We start from the raw sequence: 11,550 nt of genomic DNA, 5'->3' as shown, positions 1-11,550 counted from the left end.
CTTTAAAATTATTGTAAAAACTTTGAATGAAATGTTCACTTAATAATTGTTGCTCCCATTATGTTATGTTTTATGTCTTCTCAGTGTTTAGGGACATTGCATGCCTAGTCTTTATGAGCATGGTTCACAGATGTCACAGCTAACATATTAATGTGTTTTTGCTTCTGTGTTCGTGTGTGCACACTGATGTGTTATAGGTGTACAATTAAACTGAGTTTAATAAACTACAGAGCTGCAGGGCCTGCTTTTTTTTTTGTAAAGCTTTACAGTTCAACAATGTCACAAAGCACATATGACCAGCAGAGCATTACACTCGAACGGCAATCATTAAAGGTCCAATCCATCCATCCAGGTGTATAATTCACATACAGAATTGTCTCTTTTTTTTAATAATTTGGAAGGTCAAGTTGGACATGTGTGGGGTTTTTTTGAGAATCAAAGTAAAATTACTATTGAGTCAAGCAAATTGGAGTTACTATCGGTAAAACACATTTCAATGAATTATAGAGCAATAACAGATTTCATTCTCTTTTTTTTTGGTGGTCACGTTAGCCTTTTTACATGGATTCCCAAACTATGCTTTTAACTTTGACAGAACCAATGGGAACACTGTGGCCAGTTTTGATCTGTGTTTGTTTACCCAGCAGTTTCGGGTCAGGGCCTCTGTAGTAGATTGCAGAAGTGGGACCATTCACCTTCTGCACCAACTGACAAGCGTTTATAGTCCTGCCGACACAAACGCTTTTAACTTCACCTCAAAGTTTTGAGCCCACATTAAAAAAAACACCAACGTTCTGAAAACGTACTGTATGTCACTGGAGTCATCTAGAAAGAGCTGAGGGATTATTATCATCACGTCTGTGTGGTCGCAGTGTTCATGAAAAGAAGAAGAGAACTGTTTCCCTGCGGCTTTGTTTGGCACCTTGTTTTTTTAAACGCAGAGTGCTGCACGTAGTTCTACAGATATCTACTAACTGTGCCCCCCCCCCCCGGCCCTCTTTCTGACACATAGCTTTTTGAACTTTTGCCAAAAAAATGATGGAAAGCAGAGAGGGAGTGAGTGTGGCAAGTAGCTTTCAGATAAGGGCCCATCATCAGTAACTATGTTGAGACGGGGGGTTGAGGTTACACATTTTAAGAGATGGTATTTTGTGTTCTGCTTAGCAAGTCAAAGTATGCACCAAAGTATGGTGTCACTCCACAGTTCTTTTTTCTTTTTTTTTTAAGTTCTTTAGAACAGGACACACATTTGTTTTTAAAAAGGCTTGGTGATTCTCAAGCTAAAATAAATAGTATTTGTGCAGGACTATTTTCAATCCTGGTAAATACAAATTTGAACAGCTAGTTATTTTTCACTGCACTAGATAGTGTCTGTGCAATTTGACTGGAAATACACTACGATGACAATGTTCATTGTACTAAAGGAACATGGTGTTTTGGATTGTTTAAATTCTATTGCACAGATTAAGTTATTTCATACTTTGGATGTAGGTTTAATGAATTGATTGGTTGGATCTTTGTTTGTATCAAAGAAGCCTTTGAGAATGTACAGGAAATGTGTTAACAGACCATATTATTGTGTTGAATATAATTCTGTCACTCTGAAATCAGGCTAAGCCTTCAGTCCCAATTGTTTATTCTGTTTAGATAAATATAATGAGAGCACCAGTTCTTCCATGCCAATTTTTGGAATAATCAAGCACAACATGAGTTGTGCCAAAATAATTTGATGAAGGACAGTCTGAGACAAAATGACCGAGGGGCAACAAAAAGAGCATTGTCCATGTTGTTGAGGAGAAACTTCAAAACAAGAGGCTAAACACAATGCCCTGACCTCTGAGGTTATGCAAACAAAGAGAGATTTCTGATTGGCTGCCGTCACATGAGCAGTCGCTGAAATCCCACCATAAAAATCCATGTGGAGTAATGTTGAGTCGTATAAGTAAGATAAACCCATGAGTGCGGTTCTCCTTCATTGATGCATTTAATAGCATTATGCACGTTAGTAGGTTTATGAGGAAGTAAACTGACACAGTTATAATTACCTTCACTGGAGCAGAGAAATATTCCACCTTGAAGGGAGGAAAGCCATGAAACAATGATGTATTTATTGAGGGTAGATCTTCATTCAGATTGTTACACTGCGTACTGAAGTTTTGTGTTCCTTGGTACAGAAAGAAGACATAGATAAGAGCTGCCGCTATGCCTCCAAACATTGGCCCCAGCAGGTACACCTAGATTGAAAGCAGCAATCAGCTACATTTGTCTTTGACAAAATGTAATGGGATTTTAGAGAAAAAAAAGCTTCAAATTGTTTTCCTGATACTAGCCACGGGTCATTCATTTCACTCCTTATCAGAGCTGGTCCAAAGGAGCAGGCAGGATTCATACCGCATCCAGTGAATCTGCATCTGTACATTTTATTCATGTAATAATTCTTACTGGTAATATGTAGCATGCTTATACATGTAAACAATATATTATGCAGCAGATTCCTGCAATCAAAATGTAATATGCAGTACAATCAAATACAGGTTTTTGACAAGCATAATTTTTGAGTTTTAGAACTTTTTCCCCCCTTAGCGTTATATAACACCAAGTATTTGTTTTGTTTTCAGAGTTGTTCATGGTCTTATCATGACCTCTGTTCTTCTTTGTAACAGACCTTTCCTGTGTTAAGGATTTTCACATCCACATTAAATGTATATGTTAGTTTTGGCACCAGAAATATAGCCGGTGACCCCTTTGTACCGCTGCAAGCCTTACGCTGCCAGGAAAATACCTGTACAAAAATGTATACACAACTCAACTAGCCTCTTGTGTAGCTAATGCTGCAACTGATTTGGTGCTCGTTTCCAGAACTGCTGGCACACACACACTGCTAAATTATGTTACATGGCATTGAGGACACATCTTGAATCTTGACAATTCATGCCAAACACAGGAAAAGTATATCAGCAAATTGAAGTGGTCTCAAATAGACCTTCACAAACACTGACTGAGCAGGATATGGACTTCACAACACTGCAAGGCTTCAAATTGTATCAAGCAGTCTTAACAGAAATCCTCAGCAAATTGATACTTGTATTTGCGTAGTGGCTTCAACTTGTCCTTCAATGAAACCAGTTTTCTCTGCCACATACATTTGAATTTCAAGGCAGTCAAAAGGGCAAAGTATTTTATTTCATATAAACAAGCATTAGTAATTGCCATGCCGACATGCTCTCCTAAACATTATGTAATCTCCTCAAGGGTTCGCAGATGTACATTTCTTGTGAGCGACCACAGCAGAAGAGGAGTCGTGTTTTTTTCTCTGAAAGGCTCATCTCTGGGTGCCAGTAGATAATCATAGAGAAGAGCTGCCACCAAACCACCACTCATCGGTCCTGCCCAGTACACCTGAAACACAAAATAACAGGACAGACACAGCTAAATAGATAGGACTCACAAATTCAGCACTGGAATAATATGATTCACAGCTTAATACATACCCCTTGGTCATCAAACGATTCCTGAATAATTGCACGCCCCAAGGATCGAGCTGGGTTAATACCACATCCTGTGAAGCTGATCTGTAAAGCATTTCCGAGGAAAGCACCACATGTCTCTTGGCTGTCATCAGAGCCTCATTCAGAGACAGTTCACCCCATTTCCTTTTTGTCTCATATTATACTTTTGAAGGAACCTGGGACTTAAGAGTTTCATTTCCAGCAACTGTGCTTTAGCTATTGTGCCCATGGCAATAAAGTCTTTGGATCTTGAATCTTTTGAATCCTGTGCCAATCCATTGTATCAGGCCACAGCAAGATATAGAAACCATCTAGCAATTTAATTAAGTGTGGAAATGTTTTGCTATACTCACCCAAGCCAAATGTCCCAGCACTACAGACAAGCCGACCACGAGAGGTGCAAGTCCACCAACGTCACGTCTTTTGTCTGTGACTACTAACGCGCACAGGCACAACTGCAGGGTGAGCAGGAGCTCCACACCAAAACCTTGTAATGGGCTGATTCCATTGAGCTGCAATGAGGAAAAAAAGCCATTTAGCCATCTACCTCTTTTGTTAATAATGATTAAATGGAATAAAAAGCATGCCGCTAAATAGTTGGACCATGCATAATTGGCAAACGGAGTCAGTCCTTAAAATTACTAGAGAGGAGAGCACAGCTTTAATCATAAAGACATCCCTGCATGCATGAGAGGTGCAACCCAGGATTCTGTACAATTTAAATTAAACAATTCAACACCAGCAGATAGATGTTGTGGAGTCTTCATGAGAACAAAAGACAAAAAGTGAATTACTTTTGCAAGTTAAACGGGAACAATCGGTCTGAAGGAAGTTCACCAATTGCCACTCAATCTGCGCAGCACCTGTTCTACATTAAGGGGACTGTTACTCAGGAAAATTGATAACACATGGATGCAACTTACTTTGTTAACACCAAGTGATTCTGTGGCTTCTGGCCTGATACCATACACAATGGCACTACCAGCCACTGCTCCCAAAATATGTACCGTCATGTAGAAAAAGGCCCCGAGCATACTCATCTGGCAGTTGGCTAGGAGGGCTAGGGTGATGGCAGGATTCAGGTGGGCACCGCTAATGTGACCGATACACTGTGCCAATGTCGCAACGGCCAAACCAAAGGCTAAAGCAACCTTTATCTCCTGGTCAGGGTAAGAATTATTTCTGTCCCCTATTCCAGCGGAAAGGCCGATGAAGATAAAGATGATCATTCCAAGAGACTCAGCCAGAACTGCCCTCTAAAATGCCCCCGTTTTAATTTCTGCCATGGCTACTCAGAACACAGTCCACTTCATGCTAACAGACATATTTTGGGCTGTGTTTAAACAGTACACCTTTGCTGTGGCTGATATGTGCTTCAAACAGCCACCCGATTGAAACACCATGAGTGACATTCACCAGTTGTGACAAGTGTGTGGCTTTGGAAAAAATCAGGCCTGATTATAAGCAGCTGAGAGAGGTTAATTTCAACCAATGAGAATGAACTTCTCTTCAGTACTTCAGCAGTGCTGCTTTTACTGTTAATCACTACTCATTAAATCGACTTCTTACTGTTACTTTATGTGAGAAAAAGTGTTAACTGAGTGATTTAGAAATGTTATAAGATGTAAATGACGTTATCTGATCAAAAATAGCAAGTTTATTAGCATTAAAGTGCACATTTTCACATTTAGCAATCAGCAATTTGCAAGCAGAATTAAATACTTATGATTGCTGTAACATTAAATTAAAAAAGGGTTTTGAGATCTTTTAAAAAGGTAAGGTTATTTGGCATAGTCCCAGGCAAATGTAAAATCCAAAGTGTGAACAGCATCCAGATGTGTGAAGGACACTCCCTGCCCATTACTTGTTGCAGCTCTTTGTCAAACAATTGCCTATCTTTCCATCTACTTCTATTCTGAGCATGTGCCATGCAGGGCTGGCTGCATTGAAGTCAACATCACTCATATGCTGCTGTGAAGGAAATGGGATCCTTTGAATTCACAGCAAGGAAACCAGTTTCCCATTCTAATTCTCTGTGCGTCTGTGTGAACAGACCGATGGGTTAAAGGGTCACACTGCTTCTTGTCTTCTTGTCAGCAGAAATAAAGGCAGACCTGTCAAAGCATCACCTTTGACTGTGGTTGCAATGGTCCACCCAAAAGGAAAATCGTTCTTCTGTATAAAATAAACTTTACTAGCACTTCATTGCAAAATCTGTCTTGCTTTTTCAAATTCTGTTATTTCTTTAACTTCTGAAAAATGAATAGTTATTTCTATCTGTCTGAGATTAGTTTCAGACCTTCAGATGCGATATGTTGCAATATGACTATCATGTGCAGTCAAGACAACTGAGATGGGACATGATAACCTGATTGAGAGAGTGAAGGATGTAATACTTCTGAAGGGCAAGCTGGAAGATCTGTGGAGCAATTTAGTGCACATCATAAAGTAAATATGATAGGAGAGTGGAGAGATAATCGTAAAGAACTGACAGGAAGGACAAAGTTTATGCTTTTATAACCTTATGAGTAGGAGTAGCTCTATGGGCCTGACAACTCTTGTCAAACAATATTTAATTTGATAAAACATATTTTTCATACCGTATACTGTGCTGCAGCCTTTCTTAAGCCCCCACATCCATCTCCAGACGCCAAACATCTGCACATATCCTACATTCATATGAGGTATAGTCAATATGAGTCGACTGACTGAAACAGAGCTTTATTATGATTATCAATACATAGCAGTATTTGGTCATTCCTCAGCAGGTTTGATAACAGCTTTAAAAACACATTCATTTTGTTATGCAATGAGGGGGATAAGACAAAAATGTGTTGAATGAAAACGTACATAAATCACGATTCAAATATAAAAAATATCTTTAAATGCTGCAGTTTTGAGAAATTTTACCAAATGATTAAACAAAATGACCTAATATATGAAAGCTGTTTACATAAACGAATATTTCTGTGTGTTAAGGGCTAAGATGTAATACATCATAATTGCATGCAGATAATATATTCATGTTGATCCTAATTTTACAATGCTTATTTAGTTTATTATTGAAAGGTTGTTTGAAAAATCAGTTTAAAAAGTGCCTTGAATAAAATATAAACATTTGCTGAAACAGATGTGATTTGAAATTATCAAGCAAATACAATTCATTTCCTCCCAGTTGATTTGTCAGAGAGAAAGATGTAAAACTCTGTCTTGATGTGGACAGCATTACAGCCTTCTCCTGTGTCAGTGGGAACACCTCATCACTTGTGCGCTTCATTCACCCATGGTTTTCACATCCCTGGCTTTCAGATGTAAATAAGACTAAAATATGACCCATCCCCCCAAAATATAGTCTTTCAGATGAATATATCACATCAACATGCAGGTTTTCTGAAGAACCCCTTAGAGGATCTATCTATGTGGTCTGTCATGAGAGTTGAACCTCGCCTAAGATTATAGGAGACACACAGAAAATGTAATCATGCGGAAGTAGAAGCAAGTCAAGTATATAATCAATATATATGCTGGTCTGTTAAGCAGGGGAAATGTAACTTACAACTTCAATAATACCCCTCCAAGTTGTTAGAAATAAGTGAAAACATGAAATCATAAATGATAAACAGCAAAAGTTGAAAGAAAAACCCATTTATTTGAGATTGTTTGAAAGATGATAACATTTTTCTTATGTTCAGTAGGTCCAGTTTGGATTTGTCTGTTAATCTCCAGCAGTTTATCCAGAGTCCAAGACCAAAGCTTTAAATCTTGGGGTCAGTTTTCCTCCCGGTAGGTTGTGAGACAAATCTTATAAGCCTTTGGGGATATCCTTAAACCACATTTTATTCCCCCAGCACCAAAGATAATGTATGACCTTGTGTTGCAGTCCAGCAAAACATTTAGCTAGGTTCAACATTTCTTTGCAGAGAGGTTTGCTCAATGAAATCCCCAGCATGCGCTGTCAGGCAGACAGTTGCACCAACCTTGCAACCTGTTATTGGTACTGTTGAACACACGAGTAGCTACTATCAATCAGCAACAACAGCTGGATGGTAAGAAAACACTTTGATATTGGAAGGAAAGCTCAGTATCTGTTGCCAAAATGTAAGCCAATATTTCCCACAAAGGATTCATATTGTTTTGATGGCTTAGAGATCATATTTTCTGTCTCAACTTAAAATCACCACGAGGAGAATCTCAATTAAATGGATGCTGATTAGTCCATGATCCTATTAATCAAAGTTGTTTACACATACAATTGACACACACACACACACACACACACACACACACACACACACACACACACACACACACACACACACACACACACACACCACCAATGAATTAAATTAACCTTTGATAGCGCTAATCTCCCAGATTATGCTCTTTTTCTTATCTTTTACATGTATTTAAAAACCAATCAATCTTTTAAAGTGGTTTCATCTTTTGTTTGGTTCTTCTGCTTTACTCATCTGTCTGACTTGCCTTTGAGAAAGTCTGCGCTTTCACTTCTTTTCTGATTAGCATGCGTCTTTAATAGTATTCATCAAATGGATTGTTAAATTGTGATGGCAGTCAATGAGAAATACAGAAGCTGAAACATGTTTGATAAGGAATAATAAATGACATAATTTGGCTTTAGTTCTTCAGGAATGCAGACACTCATTTCTTATCAGTTAAATCCAAGTCTGGATTACCAACGGACCATCATCAGGGGCCTCACACTTCTAGGGGTCCTAAACCCTAAGAGGTCCACAGGAAGAGGCCCAACAGCAAGTGTGTACCCCCGGGCCCCTAAAAGGTTAATCTGACCATGGATGAATCTGTTTTCATCCGGAAAAAAATATGGAAAACACACTCAGTAGTATCTCAATCCCAATATACTGCACTCTAATCTGATTTGGCTGATATAACTTTATGATATAATGGAATATTTTCCCTTTAAAATAAGAGAATAGTTATCTAATATAGTGTTTTTTTTCATGTTTCATAATTGTAAAAGAAGAAAAAATGTCATCTATAAAATCAGATGCCACTTTTTCTTTAGTAACCAGAAAGCACACAACATATTTTTTTAACAACAAGTGTTTTATTTACTTAAAAAAGTGAAACATTTCAAGAGTGCACAGATAATACATCATCCATTAGAAAAAAAAACTACAGGCACATAGAGTATACAAAAAGTGTCTCTTCATAGAATACTGATATGGGAGAATATTTCAGCACACTTCCTCCTTGACTTGTATGCTTGAGCATCTTATGTGTGAGAGGCAAACAAACTAGTGAATTTGAAAGTGACACTACTGACCCGTAACCACAATCCTCATTGGTATTTCACATTAGCACAAAAAATAACCTACATTATATATTTTTTACAGGAGCATATACAAATTGAAATGAAATGATTGTGACTTTAAGGGGCTATTTCGTCGTCATCTCCACAGTAGCGTCGTTGCTTCCGTTAACATCATAATCACCAGCTGGGCCACTGACCAGGACCTTCATGCGATCAGGAAAGTCATCACTTTTCGGGGACAGCAGGAAGTCGTAGATGAGAGCGGCTGCTACACCGCCACACATTGGCCCCACCCAGTACACCTGCAATGAAACATTCTGATCAGTCCCTACATTGGCATTGGTTAACACCTGTCATGCCCAAAACTGCCATTATCTATGGAAGATAGTCAAGTTCAAAAGGTTTACTTTTATCAATATCTGGCAGGGCTAATTGTGAAACAATAGGAATACCATAACTGATTAACTAGTGAAAACCGGTTCACAGGTAAGGGAGTCATCAGTCTGTTTGGCATTCATTAAGTTATTTCAGCTTGACATGTAATATGCATGCAGAAAAATGTGAGGCACGCGTAAAGAGTTTTTGTGCTTCCATCTATGACTTACCCAGTGGTCCGTGAAATCATTCAGGATCAAAGCAGGACCAAAGGAGCGGGCGGGATTGATGCCACAGCCTGTGTAGCTGATCTGTACTCAACAACAAAGAGACAGCATGAGAGGATATCTTCAGCTTCATGGTCTGGTGGTATTATAGAGTAGGGAGTGAGGGGTATTAGCTTTAACAATAGCAATGGAGGATATTTCATTTACTCATGTCTGTTACTTGTTTACATACTGTGACTAATTCTAGATAAACTGCTTCGGATGTGGTTGTGAGGTGCTACTTACAGCTGCCAAGTGTCCCAGGCATACTGAGAGGCCAATGGCCAGGGGTGCTGAGCCGGTGACATCACGCCGCCTTTTATCAGTGACTGCAATGACACACAGCACAAGCTGGAAGGTTGCCAGGAGCTCAATGCCCACGCCTTGACTGGGAGTGATATCGTTGAGCTATAGAGGATCCAAAACAAAAACAGTTTGTCAGTCTATGTCAGTTAGATAGATTGTTTCCCATCAGAATAACTTTCCATTTAGTAGCTGCTGGCATTGCCCTGCAAGTCTGACTGCAATTTGGCACAGGCTCTCTAGTGCTACATGGAAAACCTGATCAGTGTTATTCAGCTGTGGCACACCGTGTATGGGGCAGAACAGTTTCTCCTAAGTGAGCAGATATCATGCCTTTGCACTCACAAGCTTTTTGGCAAGGAGACAGCTGATGTTACACATTACAGATATCAGGGAGAGGAGTGTAGCGGCCATCCCCAAAACCCCACATTTTCAAAAACAGCTGAGAAGAAGCTTTTGCAGTCAGGCATGCTTAAATTATGTGTCAGCACTATTAAATGTTAAGCAATGACAGAATGCAAAAAAAAAACAGGGTCAAATTAAGTGCCTACATTATCAGTTTTCCCTGGGTGGTTCACATCAGAAATTTGAAGGCACTTCAAACATATCCTGTTGCATCACATCGCAGTGCATCACATTCTTTGGAAGTTTTGGAGGTTTGACTTCCCAAATTTGACATATTATCACATGTTCTGTCAACAGCATTTACATGATATGTACTTACAGAGTTGAGCCCCAGTGCTACAGTTGTATTTGGACGTGCTCCATACACAATGCCACTGGCAAGAGCAGAACCCAGCATCTGAGCCACAATGTACATGACGGCCTTCAACACGCTGATCTGGCAGCTGGCGAGCATCCCGAGGGTGACTGCAGGATTCAGGTGGGCCCCACTGATGTGGCCCAAACTCTGAGCCAGCGTGGCAATTGCCAGTCCGAAGGCCAGCGACACCTTCACCTCCTGGTCTGGGTTGGAGTTGTTCTTGTTCCCAATAGCTGTTGAGATGCTGAGGAAAATGAAAAGGGTCATGCCAACCAGTTCAGCCAGCACGGCCCTCCAGAAATCCTTGCTCTTCAGTTCTCTCATGGTGGTGCAGTGTGGGTGTCTGGCTGTGGGTTCGAACTCTGAAAAGTGTACTCACAAACAACAGCGGCAGGCTGCATATATAAGGCCTGGGCTGATTATGGTCAGTGGGAGGGCTTTAAAAAAAAAACTGAAAGAGAGGGTCACACTGAATTAATGAGAAATCCAAAAGACTGGTCTCTCACTTCCCTCCCTCTGCTCACTCACCCTCCCTCCTCCTCTCCCTGTCCTCCAACCCCTCTCCCAGTTCCTCCCTGCACCACTCTCTGGTCTTTGGACTTTTGTAAGTAATAGAATTTGGTCCTGAAATAGCTGAATCCAAAGGTAGAGTTTACTACAGAAACTGTGATTGTGAGATTTCAGTTTGTATTTTTTTTGTGCTTTTAATCATAATTAATTTAAATCATTTTAAGAATAATTTGTCCAATTTGTGGTTCTGTTCAAAAAAGTTGTATCAACGTTGTTTAACCGTATCTTGTACTCCAGAAGTCTTAATAACACCACGGGTCAGTGACAGTACATAAGGGAGAGCCAGAGAAAAGCCAGGCAACTCCCAAAAAGTTACTTCAGGTCTCACCCTTCCTTTCACTGACAAACTTTTACAAAACCACCCCAAAAACATTTTACATGCCAGCTCTGAGACACGCTTTGAGACAAAGATAAAGAATGAAAATAAAATTCAGAGAATAAATAGTAATACACAAAATAACAGAAACAAGC

General features: G+C 39.6%; 2 protein-coding genes across 2 annotated transcripts; both read right to left on the bottom strand.

Moving 5' to 3' along the window:
• Positions 1-3,164: 3,164 nt before the first annotated feature.
• Positions 3,165-4,925, bottom strand: LOC134866161 (aquaporin-1-like). Its single transcript, XM_063886154.1, is given in 5 exon segments — positions 3,165-3,308; positions 3,310-3,399; positions 3,492-3,572; positions 3,863-4,021; positions 4,433-4,925. Coding segments are annotated over 5 exon segments (717 nt in total). The 5' UTR covers positions 4,739-4,925; the 3' UTR covers positions 3,165-3,227.
• A 3,648-nt stretch (positions 4,926-8,573) lies between these two features.
• On the bottom strand, positions 8,574-10,925 carry LOC134866315 (aquaporin-1-like). Its single transcript, XM_063886420.1, is given in 5 exon segments — positions 8,574-9,104; positions 9,408-9,488; positions 9,690-9,851; positions 10,471-10,877; positions 10,880-10,925. Coding segments are annotated over 5 exon segments (858 nt in total). The 5' UTR covers positions 10,911-10,925; the 3' UTR covers positions 8,574-8,927.
• Positions 10,926-11,550: the final 625 nt, after the last annotated feature.

Source organism: Eleginops maclovinus, chromosome 6 (genome assembly GCF_036324505.1).
Source record: "Eleginops maclovinus isolate JMC-PN-2008 ecotype Puerto Natales chromosome 6, JC_Emac_rtc_rv5, whole genome shotgun sequence".
NCBI lineage: Eukaryota > Metazoa > Chordata > Actinopteri > Perciformes > Eleginopidae > Eleginops > Eleginops maclovinus.
Note: the sequence above shows the minus strand (reverse complement) of the source record. Positions and strands in the feature narration are given on the sequence as shown.